This window comes from Schistocerca serialis, chromosome 4 (assembly GCF_023864345.2).
Source record: "Schistocerca serialis cubense isolate TAMUIC-IGC-003099 chromosome 4, iqSchSeri2.2, whole genome shotgun sequence".
NCBI classification, from domain to species: domain Eukaryota; kingdom Metazoa; phylum Arthropoda; class Insecta; order Orthoptera; family Acrididae; genus Schistocerca; species Schistocerca serialis.
In genome coordinates, this window is record NC_064641.1 from 843,578,207 (window position 1) to 843,604,589 (window position 26,383).

The window sequence follows — 26,383 nt, forward strand, 5'->3', positions numbered from 1 at the left end:
CTTTACCCATTCCGAGGCGAATGGATGCTGTTTTGAATGGCGGCAGTTGTCCCCCTCCAGTCACCACAGAGCTATAAAAGGAAAAGACCAGAAGAAAAGAGAATATTCTGAGACACCCTGCTAAACCCGCAGGAAAGGCCAGGTAGTTTAAGTTGTGGAAAGGGGTCAAAATAAATGGCTGTCAGCTACACTCGGCATAAAACTTTTATTTGATTAAACATTACAGGAGATAAGAAAAAATTAAAAAAAAACACAGCTTTAGTTTTGGAACTTAATTAGCGGCTGACGGCGCCGTACAATCTCATGCCTTAAGGGCCAATAACTTAAAGCTCAACCAAAACCAGAATTTTAAAAGGCAAAGCTTATCTTAAAACAGTTCCTCAATTAGGATGAATGCTCAAAGAATCTCTTTAAGAGCAAAACAAATTCAAAATCGGCTGAAGTCCCAACACTTAAGACTCAATAACATTAATTTTATAAATGCTGAAGGCTTTACGTTAAACAATTCTTAAATTAGGCTGAAGGCCCAAACCATCTAACACCTTAAGAGCAGAACTACTTTAATTCATAAGTTGGCTGAAGGTCCCAAGAATCTGACACTTTAAGAGCAAAACAACTTAAATTATAAATCGGCTGAAGGCTCAACACTTAATACTCAACAACATTAATTTTAAAAATGCCAAAGGCTTTACGTAAAACAGTTTTAAATTAGGCTGATGGCCCAAACCATCTGGCACCTTAAGGGCAAACAACAATCTAAAAATCAGCTAGAAGTCATAAAGTGCAAACATCAAGAACAAACAAGAAAAGGCAGTACACCCAAAGGTGCTAAGAAGTTCCGAGGGTCGACTTGGAATTCAAACACTAACGTTCACTTAGGTGAGACAGGCAGTTGGTCCAACCATTGTCGATCCGACGACAACCCAACCAATAGACAGTCAACGGACCCACTGACTAGATAACCTCCGCATCACCCGGCCAGCACACAACAGGGAGTTCAATGGAACAACGTAGAAGGTATTGGCGCCCACAACCATATTATACATTGATCTGTCAAACTACAAACTGTGCTGGGCATACGCTCTCTGAATTTACGTCAACGGCCAGGGCAGGTAACCGGAACGTTAACGGCCACAAGGTATAAGATTCCGCTGGTGCACTTCAATTCAAATAACCAAGTACAGTTAAGCTCCACCTGGGGTAGTCAAAATTTGACAACTTGACACATTGTTGCTCGCGGGAATATGCTAACAGCCGACAACGAACACCAAACGACACAATGTGAACAGTCGTAACTTGCTGGTAGGTTAAGTAAAAACTCAATTTTCATAACCAGGATCGGTGAGCCACGAACCTCGAAGCAATGGGAGCAGCACAACACACTCCGACACCAAATAGAAGCCGCCAGCAGGCCCAGCAAAACAACACATCGCGGACATTTTCTCGCTGCTCCAAGCAACAGACCAACTGCCCGCACACAGTCCAGCTGGAACTTATAAGCGCCAGGCCAAAGATAGTCCAATGTGCGAATATCGATACACACCACTGCTGCCACTCATAGAAAGAGCGGATAACAGCATAATCGCAATAACTGCAGGAGACTAAACATAGAACAGCAACCAAGGTTTAATCCAACGCATAGCATGAGCCAGCCACAGCTCAGATTCCAGTCAGAATACATCACGGCCAGCAGATATTCAATAATTAGATGTTGCATTGTGAGGCAGTTAAAGAAGTAGATATGGAACAAGAGCACAGTTTAGTAACGATGAAGGGCAAACTGAAATTTTGGAGAAGAAAGGGAAAGAATCATGTGGAAAGAAGTGCATTACTGAAGGACTGACGATTGATGAGCTGTCTTTGATGTTCTCTATGTACTATGAGAACAAGTACCGTAACAGACAGTTGTATTAAAGATGAATGGACAAATATGAAATCTGCAGGGGTAGTAGTTGGACAGACACGCGTAGATACAAGGAATCTGATTGGAAAGAGACCTTGGGTAACAGAGATGGTTTTAATTGATCGACGAAATAAGGAAGATTCATGACAAATAATAAGAGGTGGAACAGGTTCCCCATGATACACAAAATACGTCAGCACGCTTTTACAGAAAGCACGGAATGAGTACAGCAGATTTAAAAAATGTAGAATGACCAAGACTGATGTTGTTTTACAGATAATAGAAATTTAACGTTGACTTCAATGCGAGATGCTATTAGTAGTTTCCACAATAAAACTCGCTCTCGAAAGCTCATAGAAAATGGGAAGATTTTGGATGTATGTAAAGTACACTAGCGGCAACACACAATCGATAACTTCCCTACGCTCCGCAATGGTAATATTGCTGATGACATAGCCACTAAAGCAGAGTTACTAAACACAGTTTTCCGAAATTTCTTCACAGACGAAGATGCAGCAAATGTTTCAGAATTTGAATCGGGAACAGCTGCCAGCTTGCAAGTAGGGCGAAGCAAAGCAGCTGGAATCACCTAATAAAGACAAGTCTTTTCAGTCCATACCTTCAGATTAATTTCGGACAATGCTGATGAAATAGCTCCACATTTAACAAATATATACCATTGTGTCCACGAATTATCCGCACCTACGAAATGGAAAGTTACACAGGTGACACCAAAAGAAAGAAGGGAATTAGTAGTAATTCGCTGACTTATAGAGACCTATCATTCACATCGGTTTGCAGTAATATTTTGGAACATAAAGTGTGATCGAACATTATGAAGATCTTCAAAGGAAACGGTACTGAGCGACGTCTTTTAGGTTCAGAAAATGGCGTTCTTATAATACACAACTGGTCTTTTTCGCACATACTAATGCGTAGTGTCGACAGTGGACCTCACGATGACTCCATATTCCAAGATTTCTGCAAGAATTAGTGACACCGGTCGTCACAAGCAGATCGTAATCCAACTGCGTGTCAATTGCGTCTCAGCTGTACGACTGGGTTTTCTGTCAGAAAGGACACCGTTCGTAATAATTGACGGCAATTCATGGAGTGGAAAGGAAGTTGTATCTGACCTTCCCGCACGAAGTGTTCAGGGCACTCTGCTATTTATAATCTATATAACACTGATGTGATAAAAGTCGTGGGAGAGCGAAAATGTGTGTGGGAATTCGTAGGGGACCAAACTACTTAGGTCATCGGTCCCTAGACTTACGCACTACTTAAACTAACTTGTGCTAAGAACAGTAGACACATACCCATGCCCGAGGGAGGACTCGAACCTCCGGCAGGAGGGACCGCGCAATCCGTGACATGACGCCTCGAACAGCGCGGCCACTCCGCGCGGCACGGGGTACAGATAAGCATATATACAGATGGCGGTAGTTTGGCGTACACAAGCTATAAAAGGATAGTGCATTCGTGGAGATGTCTTAGGTAATTCCTATGAAAAGGTTTCCGACGTGAATGTCGCTGCACGACGGGCATTAAACTCTGAACGCGGAATAGTAGTTCGAACTAGACGCATAGGACATTCCATTTCGGAAGTCGTGACGGAATTCAATGTACCGAGATCCACAGTTTCAGGCGTGTATGGCTAATGCTGAAATTCAGGCATTACCTTTCACCACGGACAACTCAGTGGCTGACAGACTTCACTTAACGATGGAGAGCAGTGGCGTTTGCTTGAAAAAAAAAAATGGTTCAAATGGCTCTAATCACGAAGGGACTTAACATCTGTCACCAGTCCCCTAGGCTTCGAACTAGTTAAAACTAACTAACCTAAGGACGTCACACACATCCGTGCCCGAGGGAGGATTCGAACTTGCGACCGTAGCAGCAGTGCGGTTCCGGACGGAAGTGCCTAGACCCGCTCGGCCACAGCGGCCGGCACGTTTGCTTAGAGTTGTCAGTGCTAAGAAAGAAGCAAAACTGTGTGAAATAATTGCAGAAATAAATGTGGAACGTACAACGAACGTATCCATTCGAAATGTGAGGCAAAATTTGACGTTAATGGGTTAAGGTAGTAGATGACTGACGAAAGAGCCTTTGCTAACGACACGACATCGCCTGCAGAGCCTCTCCAGGGCTCGTAACCATATCGGCTGTACCCTAGACGACTGGAAAACCGTGGTCTCGTTAGATGAGCCCCGATTTCAGTTGTTAGGAGCTGATGGTGGGATTCGAAAGTGGCGCAGACCCCTAAAAGGCCATGGACCCAAGTTTTCAGCAAAACACTCTCCAAGTTGGAGGTGGCTCCATAATGGCATGGGCTGTGTTTACATAGAATGTACTGAGTCATCTGGTCCAACTAAACCGATCATTGGCTGGAAATTGTTATGTTCAGCTACTTAGAGACCATTTGCTGCCATTCATGGACTTCATGTCCCCAAACAACGAAGGAATTTTTGTGGATGACATGGTGCCGTGTCACGGGGCAACAGTTGTTCGCGATTGATTCGAACATTCTGGACAATTCGAGCGAATGGTTTGGTCACACAGAAAATTTATGGAATATGTCAGTTCGTGCACAAAACGTGCACCGGCAATACTTTCACAATTATGGACGGCTATAGAGGCAGTATTGTTCAGTATATCCGCAGGGGACTTCTAACGGCACGTCGACTCCATGCCGCCTCGAACTGCAGCAGTATGCAGGGGAACTGGGAGGTCCGACGCAATACTAGGAAGTATCCTATGACTTTCGTCAACTCAATGTAAATGATCTAGGAGACAATGTAACAGCCCTCTCAGATTATTAGCAGATGATGCTGTTGTTCACGGTCTAATAAAGTCATCAGTGGGTAAATACAAATTACCAAATGATGCAGACAACGTATCTCTCTTGTGGAAAAGTGGCAGCTGACTATGAACGAAATAAAGTGTGAGGTGCTCCACACGAGTACTAAAGGGAATCCGTTTTTTTTGGTTACACGGTAAATCAAATGAATTTATTCGTTGTGGATGCAACTGAATACGTAGGGATTACAATTAAAACAACTTAAATTAGCAGCTCCATATAAAAAATATTGTTGTCAAGGAGAACCAAAGACTGCGGTTCAATGGCAATACGATTAGAAGACGCAAGGAACCTACTGTACAGAATTTCTACATTACACGTATCCGTCCACTTCTGGGGCACTGCTGTGTGGTGTGGAATCCTTACGAGATGAGTGTGAAAAAGGACATTGAAAAAGTTCAGTGAAGAGCATATCGTTACTTATTAAAGCAAACTAGAGGATATTGTGTCACGGATATGATAAGCGACACCGTGTGATAGTAAAACGTACGTACACACATAAAAAAATGTTTTGCATCACTCTGATTTCCAGAACTCCTGAAAATAGAAGTTGACTGTGGATATTGCATCACAGACACAGTCCCTTTGACTGTTCAGAAATGTCACTAAACCCGCCCAAAGGTGCAGCGTCTATAAGACGACCGCCGAAGAGGAATAGACAAATACGAAATCTATAGGGATAGGCAGCCGATCATTTCCAGTCATTCCACCAGGAAGGAGGTACAAGGCTCGTGTTGTCTGTAGTTCAACCATGCCTAGACGGTCAATACCTTGGTTCGATCGCATCCGCGTTGCCACTTTGTGCCAGAAAGGGCTCTCAACAAGGGAAGTGTCCTGAGGACTCGGAGTGAACCAAAGCGATGTTGTTGGGACATGAAGAAGATAACAGACAACTATCGATGACATGCCTCGCTCAGGCCGTCCAAAGGCTACTACTGCAGTGATTGACCACTACCTAAGGATTATGGCTCGCAGGAACCCTGACAGCAACGCCACAATGTAGAATAATGCTTTTCATGCAGCCACAGGACGTCGTATTACGACTCAAACTGTGCGCAATAGGCTGCATGATGTGTAACTTCACTCCCGCTGTCCGTGGCGAGGTCTATCTTTGCAACCACGACACCATGAAGCGCGGTACAGATCAACCATACAATCGTCGGAGACGTGATTGGAGGCTACCCGGTCAGGCTGAACGATTTATACACTCAGCCCAGCAAGTGCAGCAAGGTGGAGGTTCCCTGTTGTTGGAGTGGCATTATGTGGAGCCGACGTACGCCGCTGGCAGTCACGGAAGGCGCTGTATCGCTGTACGATACGTGAATGCCATCCTCCGACCGATAGTACAACCATATCGACAGCATATTACGAGGCATTCGTCTTCATGGACGACAATTCGTGCCCCCGTCGGGCGCATCTTGCGAATTACTTCCTTCAGGATAACGACATCGCTCGACTAGAGTGGCCAGCATGTTCTCCAGACATGAGCCGTATCGAACATGCCTCGGGTAGATTGAAAAGGGCTGTTTGTGGATGACGTGACCCACCAACCACTGAGGGATCTAGGCCGAATAGCCATTGAGAAGTGGGACAATCTGGACCGACATTGCCTTGATGAACTTGTGGATAGTATGTCACGACGAATACAGGCATGCATGAATGCAAGAGGACGTACTGCTTGGTATTAGAGGTACCGGTGTATACAGCAGTCTGGACCACCACCTCTGAAGGTCTCGCTATATGGTGGTAAAACATGCAATCCGTGGTTTCCATGAGCAGTAGGATGTGTGGGAATGATCTTTATGTTGATCTGTATTCCAATTTTCTGTACAGGTTCCGGATCTCTCGGAACAGAGGCAATGCAAAACTTTTTTTGATGTGTGTATTTTCCGTTGCGGCGAGATCACTTCAAAAAATTTCAGTCGCTCTCTTCTCCTGCAAATGCGAAAATATTTTCTTGACACCCACCTACATTAGGAATCAGAATAAAATCACAGTAAAATAAGAGAAATCAGACCTCGCATGGAATGATTTAGGGTTCTCATTTTTCCCACTTGCTATTTGATATTGGAAAGATCAAGAAACAGCCTGAAAATGGTTTTGTGAATCCTGTGCGAAACACTTACTTGTGAACCTCAGAGTAGTGATGTCGATGTAGATGTGCCAAAATTCTCAGGAGAGACAGGAATGCAACGATAAAACTTATTTAGGAATGAATTAAAAAGGAAGCGCGGGGAACCCAAAGCATAATAGCTGCAGGCAAAACACACAGAAATCAAATAAAAACTCGTCTTCTAAAACAATTAAAATCAACGGCGTCAACGTTAAAAGTTTAATAAGAATTTCACTGCCACAAACAAAGTGTAAGGGTCAACCAAAAATTTACGTCTGAAGGCGTTCCTGCAGCATGTGTCCACCCAAGTGCGACTTCGATAGGGGTACACGCTGAAGAGACGAAGAAAATTTTACACTTGTCTGATATCGTGTAGGACCCCCGCGAACACTTACAATTGCTGCAAAACGACGTGGCGTGGACTCGAATAATCTATGAAGTAGTGCAGGACAGAAATGACACCAAGAATCCTGCAGGTCTGTCCATATGCCCTTAAGACTACGGGAGGGTGGAGATCTCTTCTGAACAGCACGTTCCCAGGTATCGCAGATATGCTCATTAATGTTCATACCGGGGAGTTTAGTGGCTAGCGGAAGTGTTTAAAGTCAGAAGAGTGTTACTGTAGCCACTCTGCGAGCAATTCTGGACTTATGGATTGCGACAATGTCCTGCTGAAATTGCCCAAATCCGACGGAATACAGAGTGGCCACGAATGGATGTAGGTGATCAGACAGGATGATTATGTACGTGTACTTGTCGGAGTCGAATTAAGAGGTATTAGGGATCCAATATCATTCCAACTGTACATTTCCCACACAATTACAGAGCCTCCATCAGCTTGAAAAGTCCTCCGCTGACACGCAGGGTCTATGGATTCATAAGGTTTTCTCCATACCCGTACACGTCCATCCCCTAGATTCAATTTGAAACGAGATTCGTCCGACGAGGCAACATGTTTCCAGTCATCAACAGTTCAATGTCTGTGTTGACGGACCGAGGCGAGGCGAAAACCTTTGTGTCGTGCAGTCGTCAAGGGTACACGAGTGGGCCTTCGGCTCCGGAAGTCCGTATCGTTGTTCTTTCGTTGAATGCTTCTCACGCTGACAGCTGTTGATGGCCCAGCATAGAAAACTGCAGCAGTATACAGAAGGGCTGCACTTCAGCTACGTTGAAAGATTCTCTTCAGTTGTCGTTGGTCCCGTTCTTGAAGTATCTTTTTCCCGGAAGCATCAATGGCGGAGATTTGACGTTTTACCGGATTCCTGATATTCACGATACACTAGTGAAATGGTCGTACGGGAACATCCCCATATCGCAACCTCGGAGATGCCGTGTCCCATCGCTCGTTCTAACTCAATTAAGTCTTAATAACTTGCCACTGTAGCAGCACAAACCGAGCTAACACTTCGTCAGACATTCTTTGCCTTTACAGGTGTTGCCGACAGCAGCCCCGTATTCTGCCTGTTTACATATCTCTGTATTTGAATACGTATGCCTGTACTAGTTCTTTTGGCACTTCAGTGTGTAAGCACCGACAGGTGGCTTATAGAAAGCGGGTAGATGCAAAGTATACAATGAAGGATTCTGAGAGGCCAAGAAAGTGTCAGATGGCGTGAAAGAAGTAAAAATGGGAGTCAATATTTAATACTCAGTGGATCCAGTATTAGAGTCAACTACAGATTTGGAAGAATTGAAATGACATAAGTCAGAAGGGATGGATGACATCCCAAAGAAATTTCTACAGTCGTTGACGGATGTGGCAAGTAAATGGTTATTCAAGATAGTCTGCAGAATCTGTTAGGCTGTACAAATACCATCAGAAAAATAGCGTCCTCACAATTCCGAAGATAGCAAGAACAGGCAAGTGTGACAAGTATCGCACAATCAGCTTAATAACAAATGCATCCGATTTTCTTATAAGAATACTATATAAAGAACTGTAAAATATTAGAGGATCGATTAGATGATTAGTACGGCCTGGCACCAGGCAAGCTGTTGAGACGGTGTGCTTCATGATGGAAGCAAAAGACTTTAAACTAAATCAAGTTCATAGCGTATGTCACAAATAATATTCCCAGAGAATGAAGGGAGATCAGATGCAGCAATCCTGCATCACAGCTAATGGAAAGATGATAGTGGAAGTGGTTGGTCTTTGCCTACCTCCAACCTGTTAGAAGTGTCTAGTGTGTATTTGTGTGGTGTAGATAATTGTGATGAGTCCTCACGAACTGTGGTGTTGGGTTTGTGTTGTCACGGATGAAGAGAAAGGAGACTGTGAAACGTGGTGTCTGCGCATAGCCTATCCCATTATAGTAGCGCCAAGGGGGTTGCCGAAGCCGCGCGGGATTAGCCGAGCGGTCTAGGGTACTGCAGTCATGGACTGTGCGGCTGACGCCGGCGGAGGTTCGAGTCCTCCCTCGGGCTTGGGTGTGTGTGTTTGTCCTTAGGATAATTTAGGTTAAGTAGTGTATACGCTTCGGGACTGATGACCTTAGCAGTTAAGTCCCATAAGATTTCACACACATTTGAACTTTTTTTTGGGGGGGGTGGGGGGTGGGGGGTGGATGCCGACCTAGATACCCCCACTCGACAGGTAGTGCCACATGCCTACACTTCATCAGGCACTGCAGAGAGGTTTGGAATTTAATCCAGGACACTGGCGCTAAGGATGGTGTTCAGGGAATTTACGCCACCACCTCTCATCCCTGTGCCGGCCAAATATTATAGTAAAAATTTCGTCCACCACCAGGATTCGAACCCGAGGCATGTGTTAGCAACCTCGGATACGGTAGCGAATATTCGTAGGGTTTATCGGCCTAGAAAAATTTTTCGACTGTATAAGCTCTTATAAGAAGTTTGCAATTCTGAAAAATTAGGAATAAGCCATGGGAAATGACGTACAAAAATCAACAGGAAACGATAACAATGGAAGACAAAGGAGAGGTTAGTCTTTAATGTCCCATCGACAGCGAGTTCATTATAAACGGAGCATGTGCTCGGATTATGGAGAGACAGAGAAGGAAATTGGCCGTGCCCTTTCAGGGATACCATACCTGTCTTAAAAGATTTAGAGAAATCACGGGTCTGGCACCGAGCGCCGCGGGTTTCGAATCCGCGCCAGACGGCATGGAACTCGATGACCACAGAGGTCACTGCAGCAGTCGCGCCGTAATCCGTGGCTGCCTGCGCTCCTGGCCCCGAGTCTAACGGGATGTGCAGCACGTGGTCCCAGTGGCCAATAGTAACATACCCTGTCGTGTATTTAGGCGGCTGCATCTCACTCAGCGAGATATGCTGAAGAGCAGCGCATATTCTGCTGCCAGCCCGCCCCGATGGGGAACTGAAATACAATAAAGGAAAAAAAAAAAAAAAAAAAAGAAAAGAAACTCAGCGCGACAGTCTGGTATTCGTGTGGATTCAGTTGACATATCGCTTACAGACATCATGTTTACATTGTGTGTGCTTACTTCCCGTTTACGAGTGGGCGCAGTTTTGATTACGTGAGGTTGTCTCTTGTAACCCCATTGCTTAGTTATTTCTTGTTGATCTTGGTGTCTTGCTCCGCTGTCTGTTGTCGTGCTTGTCCCTCCATTCCCGTTCGTCCGTCTTGTTTGTTCGCGGAGCTCTCCCGTCGGTCCCGCTGCGTTTTCGTTAACAGCAAGCCCGTGACATGTCCGAAAGAACAGACACCATACATACACATATAAGGTTTATGCATTGTCCATCGTTCTAATGAACACCATCTCTTTACAGAACATCGCCGCTCTCAATTTACTTGACAACAAATGGAGATAATTGCAACGAAGACCATTACTATATATTCAAACATATAAATTCAATTTTGTAATTGTGTGAACTTGGATATTTAGGTAGAGGCCTGAGGTAGGTAGCCTTTACAGTGGCAGGGTTGCGTGGCGGTGTGTTAACGTCAAGATGTTGCCCGGTAGCGCTCAAGAGACGTCTTTAACCGTCGCAAATATATTCGAAAGCATGCCACAACACAACACTCATTCCTTTGTAGCAACGCCCCCTCGGCGTGATGTGACAGGCGACCAACGGCCTGACGTTGTGGCAGTGGAAGACAGATCCCAGCAGTATTGTCACCCTTACAAGTGGAATTGAATTGTACGGTGTCTGTTTGTCTGCACAAGTACAGGCAGATGAGTAGGTGCACCGTCCTAGTCCCGAATGGCTGTCCTTCAAGGCGGAAGTCCAACTGAGGCTGAAGTGGCCCACTAGCAGGAAGGTATCAAACGATGGGAGTGGACTTAGAATCAAAGGTCGGCTTATCAATGAAAGCCTAGTCTCGTGGAGACAGCTTGGATAACCATTACGGCTCATCGCCTGGCGTGAACCTTCTCTCATGGTTGGCTTTGGCTAAAAGTGATGGTGTTTGTATAAGCTTGGTGCCTACTTGTTGCGGCGATGGACCGCTTCCAACGACGTTTACCAAAACAATATGGAGGCTAGAAGGTCTGGTAACAGGCCTACCATTGCCAGGGTCAGCCTGCCTTTCTGTTGTATCGCCTGTGCTGCGACTACTGGCCACTGACCTGCAATTTGAAATGGTCGCAGATGTAATAAAAATCATTCATACAGCCAGTGCGAAATTTTCTTCGAAAAAATGTCGAGGTTTGGCAGTGGTCGCTAGCCCTACAAAACAATTTGAAACAGGCTGGTGTTATTGCTGCGTCTGTTACAACGGTGTTTTGGTCCGTCCTGCGCCAATTGTCGTCCGCGGCCAGTTTGCGACAGCTGTTAAAGTGGCGTCATCATACTTAGTAGCGCCAGAAAGTTAATGCGGCGCTACATTTACAAGAAAAACTGTGTAATGCATTAGTTACAAAAGAGACAGAACTTACTGAGTAATCTGTTTTATATTGAATCACCAAAGAAACAATAAAAATTTGGTAAAACATTTTACTGTAACTAAACACTAGCACTTCAGACCTACCACTGGTGGAATGAAGATTTGAACATGGTTTAATTTACATAATAATGGACTTTGTGCTACGATTCATAAAATGCGGCCTATGAGCTGTTTATCGGGGTCTGACTGAAGTTAACATGACACCTGGAAGTAAATTTTGACGACACTAAAATATCCAATTGAGGTCAAGTTACAGTACCGGTAATGGAAGATGGCGTTAACTTGGGTTTGCACCCAGTGAAAGACTACCAGTTGTGCCACAGTGGAAGCTGTTCGCAGGACCTTAAATATTGAAGATAACTGATCCGTTCCGTCTTGCTGCCTCAGAAATAAAGGATAATGCTGATACATAGTGAAACGACGCTCTGGTGTGCAGTTTGCGGGTGTTTTAAATCACCTCGTGGTATTACCATGTATTACATTTGACCTGTGGTCGTCGCACGGTGGCGCCGGCTGCAGTCCCCATACACAGAGGTGCGTTTGTGCGTGTCAGAGTATGGTGCATCGAGTAAGTGTGCAGACGTTTCCAGACGTGCTAATGGTGACTGTGTGTTGAAAATGGCCGAAAGAACACGTATTGATGACGTTGTGAGGGGTAGAATACTAGGGCGACTGGAGGCAGGTCAAATACAGCAGGTCGTAGCACGGGCCGTCATTATGCCACAGAGTGTGATCTCAAGATTATGGCAACGATTCCAGAAGACAGGAAACATGTCCAGGCGCTACACTACGGGACGTCCACAGTGTACAATAAGACAGATATCTCACCATCAGTGCCCGCAGACAGCCACAGATTACTGCAGGTATCCTTGATCGGGACCTTACCGCAGCCACTGCAACAGTTGTCTCCAGACACACAGTCTAAGACGACTGGACAGGCATGGTTTATTCGTCCACAGACCTGCAAGTTGCGTTCAACTCACCCATGGTCACAGAAGAGCCCGTAAAGCCTGGAGTCAAGAACACAGTACATGGTCACTGGAACAGTGGTCCCAGGTTATGTTCACGGAGTCCAGGTATAGTCTGAACAGAGATTCTAGCCGGGTTTTCATCTGGGGTGAATCGGAAACCAGATACCAACCACTTAATGTCTTTGAAAGGGACCTGTATGGAGGTCGCAGTTTGATGGTGTGTGGTGGGATTACGATCGGTGCACGTACACCCCTGCATGTCCATGACAGAGGAACTGTAACAGGTCAGCTGTATCGGGACGTCATGTTGCACCAGTATGTCCGCCTTTCCAGGGGTTCAGTGGGTCCCATCTTCCTTCTGATGGATGATAACTCACGGCCCCAACGAGCTGCCATTGTGGAGGAGTACCTTGTAACAGAAGATATCAGCCGAATGGAATGGCCTGCCTGTTCTCCAGACCTCAACCCCATCGAGCACGTCTCGGATGCTCTCGATCGACGTATCGCTGCACGTCTTCACACCCCTACAACACTTCAGGAGCTCCGACAGGCACTGGTGCAATACGCCAGCAACTGCTCGACCACTTGCTCCAGAGTAAGCCAACCCGTTGTGCGGCCTGTGCACGTGTGCATGCTGACTATATCCCATACTGATGTCGGGGTACATGCGCAGGAAACAGTGGTGTTTTGTAGCACACGTTTTTCGGGCGGTTTTCTCAAATTATCACCAATACCGTGGACTTACAGATCTGTATCGTATGTGTTCCCTATGTGCCTGTGCAATTAGCACCAATTTTGTGTAGTGCCACGTTGTGTGGCACCACACTCTGCAATTATCTTTAATTTACGAGCACGAGTGTATATAGGAACATACCTTGTAACAAGTACCGTAAGTGTGAACAGGAAATCAGTTATTCACTTACAGTAGGTTGATTCAGGTCTGTGAATATTCATGGGTTCGTTTATTTTTTTTAAAAAGAGGGAGGATACATTTTGAGCAGGAAAGAAGATTCGATCTATTTATTGATTTAAAATAAATTTTGAGAACGGTGGAACAAGGCTTGTATGTTTTTGTGACTACACATACTTAAAACAACTGAGAAGTGTTCTAAGATGTCGGTGATTACTACATGGATTCTGAAATATGATAACCAATAAAAACAGATGTTTTGACAAGATTCAAGTTTGATCAAATGTTGGGAAAGTGCTGCTGAATGAAAATCACACATTTATCACTCCCTTTATAAAATGTGGAATTGCTGGTGGCTTTACGTGGAGTGGACGTAATTGACTAAAAAGTGACTAAGAGAGATTAATTATTTGCTATTTTATTTTCTGTCCAGTTGATAAGCGACATTGTTATCATCATCAGAATAAACAGAAAAGTGTGCTTTGTTTTATAATTAACTTGTATTACACACGTACATTGTTAGCGGAATGTAAACGATTAAAAATTTCGGGAGCTACTGGGAGCTATTCATTGTGACATTCAGCTACGGTAGATAATACATTTTCAACAGTGTTTTAATAAAAAGGGTATCTGCATCTTTATTCAGTGTGCTGTGTAATGTAAAACCGACATGATTGAGGCTACATATAGCATTTAATTTATTGCTTCAATAGTTCATACTATATTAGCTTCATTTGCGTTTGAAGTAATGTGTAGAAATGTAATACGTAGAGTAGCCCCAGCTTAGAGCCTTACGACTTCTGTTTAACACAGGTCACTCCCATATTGTATTGATTTTATTATTCGCTAACGTTACTTCATTATTTCAAAATCAATATTATCATTTTTATAAACTTCTACAATTTCAGTATTACACACTTTGTGAGGGGGAGTATAACGATCGCCATACAAGCCCGAATTGCTCAGATCATAACTAATTTGATTATGGACTAAAAGTATTCCATCTATTTATCCGGTGTTTCGGATAATATCTCTGCTACATCAAAAGGCGAAGGTTGACCGCATGTTGGTAATGACTACAGCGTTAATGACGTACAGGTTTATACAGAACTCTACCGACGGACTTTCAGAGGTAATAAAGTGCAATAAAACAAGAAAAAAGTGTAGTAAACGTCGGCTCCAAAGTGAGTAGCACAAGACCTAAGATCACTTTTTTATCTTCGCTACTATCAGACACATCTCTTCTGCTGAACAAGTGCTCATAGCCCTTGCGGTACGCATTTTAGAGCTCATGTTTGCGAGGCTTTTTTCCGCTGTTTTGGTCCGTAGTACGACCTCTAAAAGTTTATCGGTGGATGTCTGGTTCACCCTGTATATTGATGTGAGGACGTCAGAAAAGGTATTGGGAACGTGTTGATAACGATATGGAGCACAGACCCGGACTGGGGAAGTCTGCTCTCCATGTCATTTCAGCAGAACAATCCTGGATTTTGCGTCAAGCGGTTTAGGACACTGTCACCAGGAAATATAATCAACGTAAGTTTTTCAGGCATTTCGAAGTGACTTACAGTTTTCTCCGAAAAATGTGTGAGATGCCAATTACTGGGTGATTACACTGTTTCCATTGTAAATAACAAGCGTTCTATTCAATGTCGCTGTGTGCATCTTCTATTCTTTGACAGTCTTCAGGTACTTCTCTAATGACTGAAACCTATGTGCACGTATTTATGGGAAATATCTTCTAAGGTCATCAGTCCCTAAGCTTACACACTACTTAACCTAAATTATCTCAAGAACAAACACACACACACCCATGGGGAGGACTCGAACCTCCTCCGGGACCAGCCGCACAGGCCATGACTGCAGCGCCCTCAACCGCTCGGCTAATCCCGCGCGGCTGCAAGTATTTAAATGCCATGTGTAGAGAAGTATACACAAAGAATTTGGACTGCTATCTAAAGTTGGAACACGTCTACGGACAGTCTGTTTTATAAATGCATGGTTGAAAGAGCTTATCTTTGTCGACAAATATTGCTGTAAGTTCCGTGTTCATTTATCAAAAATGGTTCAAATGGCTCTGAGCACTATGGGACTTAACATCTGAGGTAATCAGTCCCCTAGAACTTAGAACTACTTAAACCTAACTAACCTAAGGACATCACACACATCCATGCCTGAGGCAGGATTCGAACCTGCGACTGTAGCAGTCGCGTGGTTCCAAACTGAAGTGCCTAGAACCGCTCGGCCACACAGCGTTCCCGTTAGTCATAAGTCGTGTGGACATAGGAGTTGATGTTGCGTTACCAGCCACACCAGTTAGGTGCATCGTAAATGATGGTAATAAATGTAAATTTCTTAACCCTTGATGTTAGCCAGCATCCGTGTATGGGTATGTCAGACCTGAAATCAATTTTTTCCAGAGAGGTATTGTTGAGTGGTACTTAAGCAAATAAATTAGTGAAATCAAAGTGAACTAGAAATTAGAATATAAATGGAAAACTTGGTTTAGTTTAGAGAGTTACATACTGGCATTCAGCGGGCAGAACAGAAGAGACAATGACCGTGAAGTCAGCAAGTTCCACATAAGCGGGCGCTGTCGATTCAGCCGTCAGGGCATCGCCCGACCGGCTCACGTGTTTCGCAGTTGACGCATGTGAGCAAAGGCCCTTGCCTACATTCCAAGAGCCAATGACCGACGTTAAGAAGATTCTTCGAGAAGCTTTTCAACGTGACGGAAGAGGCAATGACCGGCTCACGTGTTTCTCAGTCGTCACATGCGATCAGAGGCCCCCGCCTACATTCCAAGAGCCAATGACCGAGGTCAAGAAGATTCTTCGAGAAGCTTTTCAACGTGACAGAAGAGGCAATGGCCGTGAAGTCGTTCACCTCCAGTGAACTGAAGTGAATAAATACGCGAGACGCGGTGGGCCCGACAGATGAAGACAGATGAAGACGGGGACGAAGACGAAGACGGAGACGGGGACGGAGACGAAGACGAGAACGAAGGAAGAAAAGAGGAGTAGCAGTAGTTTTCAGTCAGTTTCGGTGCTGAAGACCGTCATGCAAGAAGAGACTGCTTCATGCACAGACGCACCAAGTCCGCCGCTGTAATGGAATAGCAAGCAGCAGCCGCGGCGCCAGAAGACAGAAGTTAAAAGGTATTTGAAGTCTGGTTTTTACATACCCGGGTGACTCGTGAGGACGGGAAGGAGACGGCCTCACCTCAGCAGTCACCTGTGAGCTGGGATGAAGACCTGACAGCCGAAGACTGGCAAGCGGGAGTCCGTGGTTCGAGTTCGGGACACTGGCGTTGCCCCGCCGCGCCGCTCCGCTGGTCGACGCACAACACACGCGGCCGCTTAGAGAAGAGAAACACTGGGACGCCACACCCAAGGTATCATCCGATGCACGACTTCGCTCGCAATAGTTAAACCGGCCACTTCGCGCTGCGCGTCTCCAGTCAGCTGGGCGAGACGGCGACACGAGATACACACCGCTACGCGTAATCAAACGCCGCCGCCGCCGACGCTGCCGCAGCAGAAGACTTCACAAACGACACAGCTGCCGCTCTCCAAACCAGAACATCCCGTAAGATACAGTTGTACAAATCTTCAATAAAAGTTATCTTATGTAAAAATGATGTTTCATTCGACCTAATACCCGAGCCAAGGAAGAACCCACCCTGCCCACATGTTGTTAAGAGAGAAAAGTTAATTTATTTAATATTTTCACCCTGACAGAATGCTTTAGAATGCTCATCCTGACAATTGACAGCATCAAAAGAGAAAACCCAGTTACATTGAGTGACAGAAGTAACACATTTAGTAACACAACTGTTACATTTGATGTCAGAAGCCGTTTTAGTTGTTACAGTATTTCCTATTCCGAACTAACAGTGTTTAACGAGCACAAAATGAATTGCAAGAAGTTTACGAGCAGCACGTCAGTAGTGCTGGAAGCCCTACGCTCATATTTTTCGCCGCTTTTGTCTGTGTGAAAGGCCACTGTTGGTGATCATTAGGCAGACAAATTTGGTTTTCGACGCTTGTTTGCCTGTGAAGCGACACGTGCCGAGCCGCGCTACGCTGCCCTGAAACGCCGATAATTGCACACGCGGCTCATTTCGGCGGCAAAGCCTCATTGCCGGCTCATTACTTAATCATGCCGCCTGACGCCCATCATCACGGAGCCGCCGCTCCCATTGCTGATGGGTGGATGGATGGATGGATGAAGGCTCAACGGCTTAACCGTGTCAGTACGTCTCAACGCGTCAGCAGACGCGTTTCTGCTTCTGGCTGCAGCAGATCCTGACCCTCCCCAGTCAGACCGTGCAGGTGGCTGTGACAAGGCTGTCCGAATGCAACGACATTCGTAGGTAAATATTCTGCAGAAATACGAGTGTGTCCGTAGAGCATAAAAACACAAAGCTTGGCTGGGGAGTCTCATTTCAGTCACCGACACCTTAAGCCATGTGCCCACGGACCGTGCTGTCAAACGTTAATGTTGAGCGTGCCGAGTCAACGTGCTGCTGAACGCTCAGGAACCATGCGATTCTAGTTTGTAGATCACACTGTTTACTCAACAGGCGGGCGTAAGGTTCCCACGTTAGCTCTATTAAAACGCACGTTTTGTAAGGTGCCTCTTACGTGAGGAAGACATTTTTACCAGTTTTAATAAATTATTGTCTCTTATCGATGTATTCACGATAGTTAGGAAATGCTGTAGTCCGTAGCCGGCCATGAGTCGGAGAGCATTCCCCACGCTGGCTGGCTAGATGACGAAGCGACCATACGTCGCGAGTAGTGGGGTGGGGCTCGGCGCTGGACCGTAGCAACAAGCGTCAGCCTGGGAAACATACATGACGGGAAGTACCGCCATCTTGGCGCCAAAGTCACCGATTTTGTTTATTTATATTTAATAATTAAAGTCATTTATGACAACATGAATACTAGGAGGAGCCTCTGGATGTTTAAAAATATTTATCATAATTTTGCCTTGTTAAAATTCACACCCGTTCATTAACAAATGATGCATATCTAAGTATGTACGAACTTGATCGGAAATCCACGAACAGTGACGAAACTAGTAAAAGATACGGACTGCGCGCCAAACTCGGCAGTCGGCGTTAAGAGCTCTTCCTGTCTTGTTCGATGGTAGACACGCTCTCGGTTACGAGTAGATTGTGACATGAGTGTTTCATTATTGATCTAATAGGAATAAAAGTGATACTACGGCATTCTGAATGATAATTTCGAGTTAAATAGATACCCCAAAGTTGATCGACAGCAATTTCAGATAATTAGCTTCCAGCGACAGAGACATCCAATGCGCCAATGAAGAATCTGCACGGGACGACATTTACGAGAGCTGCACCGCGCACAGGTAGGAGGAAATCCGACGACACGACCCACCAAGGAGGATCAAGGAAGGTCCGACTTACACTCGCAAATTCCGGGTGTAAATCCTGACCAGTTATACTGTACGTCACATATACCACCCTCTACGGACTCGCGGCTAAGCTGAGTAATAACAGTATCAGTTTAGAAGCGAGGGGATCTTGCAATTTCCTCCATTGTTCATATCCTAGTCACGTTGTTCAATATGTAATATACACAAATAAAAACTTCAATATCGATATACATGTTTCAAGACCAAAAGGAAAGTACCATGTTCAATCAGTGCAGATACAGCATTATAAAAGTTCCATTACAAACAGTGCGACACAAATTGGCAATAGTTCTCCACATAAGATAAACACTATTTTAGCTTTCTCACACCTTAGTAAAACCCTAAGGTCATTCATACTTGATCACTGTTCCTACCCAGCAGCAGAATGTTTACAACATGTAAATTACGAAACTCAAAAGAAAAATGAACAAAATATATTTATACAAGCTGTCCTGTAGATTAAGCCAATCGAACAAACTCACTCCTCAAAAAAAAGGTGAACTTATATTTACATAACATCAAATATTGTAGTATATACTTACATTAAGCTAATAATGAAGCATCAGAACCGATTATATACACGAATGATAGGAAAACAATATTTAGACACTGCGAGACGAGAACCACATCACGTATTTGGACAAGAATCGTAACCGATACTCAATACGCTAAAATGGCAACAACTCAGTTGCGGCCAATTCTAAGATGTTGGCACGTGCTAAATGCTTTAATGGTAGCAATATTACTAACTGAAATTTAATTATAACAAATTTTACCAAGAACAATGTGTTTTGGTGGATCCTCAGTGTGTCGCTACCTTCAAATAACATACTCCCATAATACGCAAGTTACAATACTTCTTTTGCAATGAATATGATTGAGCCGTGGTAAAATTTTCTGCTTTGAAGAGCGCGCCGCAACGCGTAATGTGAAGCAGTCGCCCTCCGCTTCTGGCGGTGATACCGCTGTGGCAATCGCAGCTTTGGTGTCTGCCTCTGGTGGGAAAGAGGAAAGGTTGGCTGTTCACGTACATTTAAGGGGGCACTATGAGCTCGCCGGTCGGTGGGTCTGGGTCAGTCTCTCGTCCCCAGCTTACTAGTCTGTCTCTCGTCCGCATTTGTTAGGCAATAAGTGTCTGTCTGTCGTTCGGAGTGCTAGTATGTCTGTCGTTCGGATCAACCTTTAAAGCCGGCAAAATGAGAGTCTTTCCACTCCGCCAGTAAGAGAACTCAGCGTGTGGTCGCCCGGTCGGGGCTTAGTTCCTGCATCTGAGTCTGCGCGTTAGGCCGCCATTCTGCTCGAGTTTGCTCAGGCAATGGTCATTGGTGGTTGGATCGATCGGTTGGTCGGTCGCGCACTGAGACACAAGAAGACTTGTCCGTCTTGAGCGTCGGCGCATGTGAGGTCGCCACGTGAGCCGCAGCGTATAGCGACGGGTAGTGACTTCGCGGTCGACACGAGAGCAACAGGAGTCAACCCACGACTCAGTCTGACCGGTGCAAGCTGCGACGCCGTGTGACCGGAGATCGGCGCGGCGTTCTGCGTCCGTTGAAGCGGCTGGCAGCGGACGGTTCGGGAGAACGATTTGGCGGTGCTGCGCCAGGTCGTCTCGAGATATCGCAGTTTATTAGAAGTTAGGTGATTGGTGATATGTTATTTGGACTTTTTTTTTTTTTTTTGTCGTCAGTCTACTGACTGGTTTGATGCGGCCCGCACGAATTCCTTTCCTGTGCTAACCTCCTCATCTCAGAGTACCACTTGCAACCTACGTCCTCAATTATTTGCTTGACGTATTCCAATCTCTGTCTTCCTCTACAGTTTTTGCCCTCTACAGCTCCCTCTAGTACCATGGAAGTCATTCCCTCATGTCTTAGCAGATGTCCTATCATCCTGTCCCTTCTCCTTATCAGTGTTTTCCACATATACCTTTCCTCTCCGATTCTGCGTAGAACTTCCTCATTCCTTACCTTATCAGTCCACCTAATTTTCAACGTTCGTCTATAGCACCACATCTCAAATGCTTCGATTCTCTTCTGTTCCGGTTTTCCCACACTCAATGTTTCAGTACCATACAACGCTGTACTCCAGACGTACATCCTCAGAAATGTCTTCCTCAAATTAAAGCCGGTATTTGATATTAGTAGACTTCTCTTGGCCAGAAATGCCTTTTTTTCCATAGCGAATCTGCTTTTGATGTCCTCCTTGCTCCGTCCGTCATTGGTTATTTTACTGCCTAGGTAGCAGAATTCCTTAACTTCATTGACTTCGTGACCATCAATCCTGATGTTAAGTTTCTCGCTGTTCTCATTTCTACTACTTCTCATTACCTTCGTCTTTCTCCGATTTACTCTCAAACCATGCTGTGTACTCATTAGACTGTTCATTCCGTTCAGCAGATCATTTAATTCTTCTTCACTTTCACTCAGGATAGCAATGTCATCAGCGAATCGTATCATTGATATCCTTTCACCTTGTATTTTAATTCCACTCCTGAACCTTTCTTTTATTTCCATCATTGCTTCCTCGATGTGCAGATTAGAGAGTAGGGGCGAAAGGCTAAAGCCTTGTGTTACACCCTTCTTAATACGAGCACTTCGTTCTTGATCGTCCACTCTTATTATTCCCTCTTGGTTGTTGTACATATTGTATATGACCCGTCTCTCCCTATAGCTTACCCCTACTTTTTTCAGAATCTCGAACAGCTTGCACCATTTTATATTATCGAACGCTTTTTCCAGGTCGACAAATCCTATGAATGTGTCTTGATTTTTCTTTAGCCTTGCTTCCATTATTAGCCGTAGTGTCAGAATTGCCTCTCTCGTCCCTTTACTTTTCCTAAAGCCAAACTGATCGTCACCTAGCGCATTCTCAATTTTCTTTTCCATTCTTCTGTATATTATTCTTGTAAGCAGCTTCGATTCATGAGCTGTTAAGCTGATTGTGCGATAATTCTCGCACTTGTCAGCTCTTGCCGTCTTCGGAATTGTGTGGATGATGCTTTTCCGGAATTCAGATGGTATATCGCCAGACTCATATATTCTATACACCAACGTGAATAGTCGTTTTGTTGCCACATCCCCCAATGATTTTAGAAATTCTGATGGAATGTTATCTATCCCTTCTGCCTTATTTGACCGTAAGTCCGCCAAAGCTCTTTTAAATTCCGATTCTAATACTGGATCCCCTATCTCTTCTAAATCGACTCCTGTTTCTGCTCTATCACATCAGACAAATCTTCACCCTGTTTCTGCTCTATCACATCAGACAAATCTTCACCCTCATAGAGTCTTTCACTGTATTCTTTCCACCTATCTGCTCTATCCTCTGCATTTAACAGTGGTATTCCCGTGGCACTCTTAATGTTACCACCGTTGCTTTTAATATCACCAAAGGTTGTTTTGACTTTCCTGTATGCCGAGTCTGTCCTTCCGACAATCATATCTTTTTCGATGTCTTCACATTTTTCCTGCAGCCATTTCGACTTAGCTTCCCTGCCCTTCCTATTTATTTCATTCCTCAGCGACTTGTATTTCTGTATTCCTGATTTTCCCGGAACATGTTTGTACTTCCTCCTTTCATCAATAAACTGAAGTATTTCTTCTGTTACCCATGGTTTGTTCGCAGCTACCTTCTTTGTACCTATGTTTTCCTTCCCAACTTCTGTGATGGCCCTTCTTAGAGATGTCCATTCCTCTTCAACTGTACTGCCTACTGCGCTATTCCTTATTGCTGTATCTATAGCGTTAGAGAACTTCATACGTATATCGTCATTCCTTAGTACTTTCGCGTCCCACTTCTTTGCTTATTGATTCTTCCCGACTAATGTCTTGAACTTCTGCCTACTCTTCATCACTACTACATTGTGATCTGCGTCTATATCTGCTCCTGGGTACGCCTTACAATCCAGTATCTGATTTCGGAATCTCTGTCTGACTATGATGTAATCTAATTGAAATCTTCCCGTATCTCCCGGCCTTTTCCAAGTATACCTCCTCCTCTTGTGATTCTTGAACAGGGTATTCACTATTACTAGCTGAAACTTGTTACAGAGCTCAATTAGTCTTTCTCCTCTTTCATTCCTAGTCCCAAGCCCACGTTCTCCTGTAACCTTTACTTCTACTCCTTCCCCTACAACTGCATTCCAGTCGCCCATGACTATTAGATTTTCGTCCCCCTTTACATACTGCATTATCCTTTCAATATCCTCATACACTTTCTCTATCTGTTCATCTTCAGCTTGCGACGTCGGCATGTATTCCTGAGCTATGGTTGTCGGTGTTGGTCTGCTGTCGATTCTGATTAGAACAACCCGGTCACTGAACTGTTCACAGTAACACACCCTCTGCCCTACCTTCCTATTCATAACGAATCCTACACCTGTTATACCATTTTCTGCTGCTGTTGATATTACTCGATACTCATCCGACCAGAAATCCTTGTCTTCCTTCCACTTCACTTCACTGATCCCTACTATATCTAGATTGTGCCTTTTCATTTCCCTTTTCATATTTTCTAGTTTCCCTACCACGTTCAAGCTTCTAACATTCCACGCCTCGACTCGTAGAACGCTATCCTTTCGTTGATTATTCAGTCTTCTTCTCATGGTAACCTCCCCCTTGGCAGTCCCCTGCCGGAGATCCGAATGGGGGACTATTCCGGAATCTTTTGCTAATGGAGATACCATCATGGCACTTCTTCAGTTACAGGCCACATGTCCTGTGGATACACGTTACGTGTCTTTAATGCAGTGGTTTCCATTGCCTTCTGCATCCTCATGTCGTTGATCATTGCTGATTCTTCCGCCTTTAGGGGCAATTTCCCACCCCTAGGACAAGAGAGTGCTCTGAACCTCTATCCGCTCATCCGCCCTCTTTGACAAGGCCGTTGGCAGAATGAGGCTGACTTCTTATGCCGGAAGTCTTCGGCCGCCAATGCTTATTATTTATCAAAATTTAGGCAGTGGCGGGGATCGAACACGGGACCGAAAACGTTTTGATTACGAATCAAAGACGCTACCCCTAGACCACTTTTTTTTTAAACAGAACCATTTGTAATTGAATTGTGCAATGCATATCTTGAAGTCCACAATAATAATAAAGTAGCTACAGTACTTTACGTCTCGAGCACTAACTGTCACCTCACAATTTTCTTCAGGACATAAAATAAATAAAAAAATAATAAAAAAGTCATTTAACATAGTAGGTAGTGAAAACAAAGTCTGTCTAATTGTACAATATCATCCATTCAAAAACATAGTTAACTGAAACACAATCTCTTCCTGTTCACACATTTTCACTCTAAAGTATGATAATCTTCTCGCTTTCGTTTTAATCCTCCCCCACTTGTGTCACTGTCCTCCAGTTTTAAGGTGCCAGTACCTGACATTATTTGGACTTTTGGCTGGGTTACAGGTTTCTGGATGCTGTGTCCTGCAGAGAGTTTAATTACTGGTTTTGGAATTGTAATTGTCTGTGTTCTTGAAACTGTCGTCAATGGTCCTGATCGTTTCACAATTGACATAGACTGTTGTCCTTGAGACTGTTGTTGCTGCTGTTGCAAGTGCTGCTGCAAGTGTTGTTGTTGTTGTTGCTGCTGCTGTTGTTGTTGTTGTTGCTGCTGCTGCTGCTTACTGCCAGATAGTTTAACATTCCCAGAGTTTGATAAACTTGTAATTGAGCCAGACATGTACGTGCCTGTGTTACCAGCCATATGGTGAACCATCTGTTGCTTGGGCTGTGGCTTTTTCATACTCTTCAGTCGGTAACTGCAAGATGAAAGACAGTACCGGTCAGGTGGTAACCTTAGCCCACAATGTGGTTTCACTAGTGGCAAAGGTGTACTGTTTTTCGTCCTAGCAACGTCTAAAAGAATTTCTCGAGGTGGAGGGTTGGTAAATATCCTATCTGTTGTCATCTGGACAGCCAGTTTCAGATCATCCAGATCAATTGCCTTCTTTTTTGCATGGTTTGCAAGCACTCGTGCGACCTCCAGAACAGTTGTGACATAACGATACGTGAATTCCAGAAGTTGTGTCAGAACTCGTTGATCATAGTCCTGGATCCCCATGTCTTTCATTATTGCAAAAATTACTTGTGCATCTTTCGGCATGTGCCTCGGCACTCCCGCCATAATCAACAAACACAAGAATTACAGAATTTCACACAGTGAAATATAAACACCAACAACCTCACACACGCTCCAATAACTATTCAGACCACGGGTACTCTTCTTATATGCTACTTGTTTTCTTGGTGAGGTCACCAGCCATTTTTCTATGGGGTCGTCCCACCATTCGTCTCTGTTTGCGCAACCTCGGGAAGGTGGTTGTTTATAAATTGGGTGGTTCGTTTTTTCCTTGTGGAGCAGGGGCAGGTTAGAGCAACCTGCGGTTCGGGTTGTTCGGTAATCTCCCTGTCAATGTACCGTACGTTAGTAACTGCCTCTGTCATGTTTGTCGGATTTGGTGTGTTAACGAATTTATTGCTTGGAGTGTAACGGCCTAATGCCTGAAATATGTTTTGTTCTTTGGAAACTTTGATATTATTGCCTATGTTGTTGAGAGGCGGTGTCTGTGTACAGCAGAGCATCTTAACTATTGTTTGGCCAACCTTGTAGAATTTTATATGAGATTGACTTTCATGGGCTTTTATTTAAATGATAATGTAGTATATAAAGTTGCCACCCTTTCACAGTAAGAATTTTCTTAGAAGTTAAAATCAAGTTGCATCTTCGGTGGCAATGTTAATATTTTAATTGTTAGTGTTTTGTACCATTTCCATCCATCCTACGGGGGGTGCATAGTTTGTGTGCTTGTGTAAATTGTTAAAACTCTTAGTTTGAAGTTATCTGGTGTGGTGCAGATTTGCACCAGTATAGTCTTTGAGAGGCTGTTGTAAGCGGCCGTAACTACGGCCGTGTCAAAAGGCGCGGCAAGGTTCTTCCTGCCTCTGAATAAATTGTAACTTTGATATTTAGAGGGTACTTTCTGATTATAATTTTAAATCTGTTTCTTTTTTAAAAAAATGCTTTTAGGCACTATTAAAGTCAGTAAAATTCCCATTTGTGAAAAGGAATTTGGTTATGATTTCATCAGTTTCTCCCTGGCAACTACTTCCATGCTTACATAGTGTGATTAAATGCGTTAATGTTCTTGATGAATCGCTAGTAAATACAATAAATTCTTAAGAATATTCTTTGAAAATAAATCACGGTTCAATGATGTCTCTCATTATTTTATTGCAAAGAATCACGCAGCTAACAATGGGTTTTCGAGTGATTCGCAGTTTGCTGGTGCTCAGAAACGACATA

The 26,383-nt window shown here is 44.3% G+C and overlaps 1 protein-coding gene across 1 annotated transcript; it reads right to left on the reverse strand.

Moving 5' to 3' along the window:
- Positions 1 to 24,367: 24,367 nt before the first annotated feature.
- Positions 24,368 to 25,278, reverse strand: LOC126475007 (transcription initiation factor TFIID subunit 9-like). Its single transcript, XM_050102549.1, has one exon. The coding sequence runs from the start codon at positions 25,202 to 25,204 to the stop codon at positions 24,368 to 24,370; it is 837 nt and encodes a 278-aa protein (XP_049958506.1). The 5' UTR covers positions 25,205 to 25,278.
- Positions 25,279 to 26,383: the final 1,105 nt, after the last annotated feature.

Coding starts and splice junctions, on each gene's coding strand:
- LOC126475007 (XM_050102549.1), bottom strand. CDS start 25,204: ATGGCGGGAGTGCCGAGGCACATGCCGAAAGATGCACAAGTAATTTTT.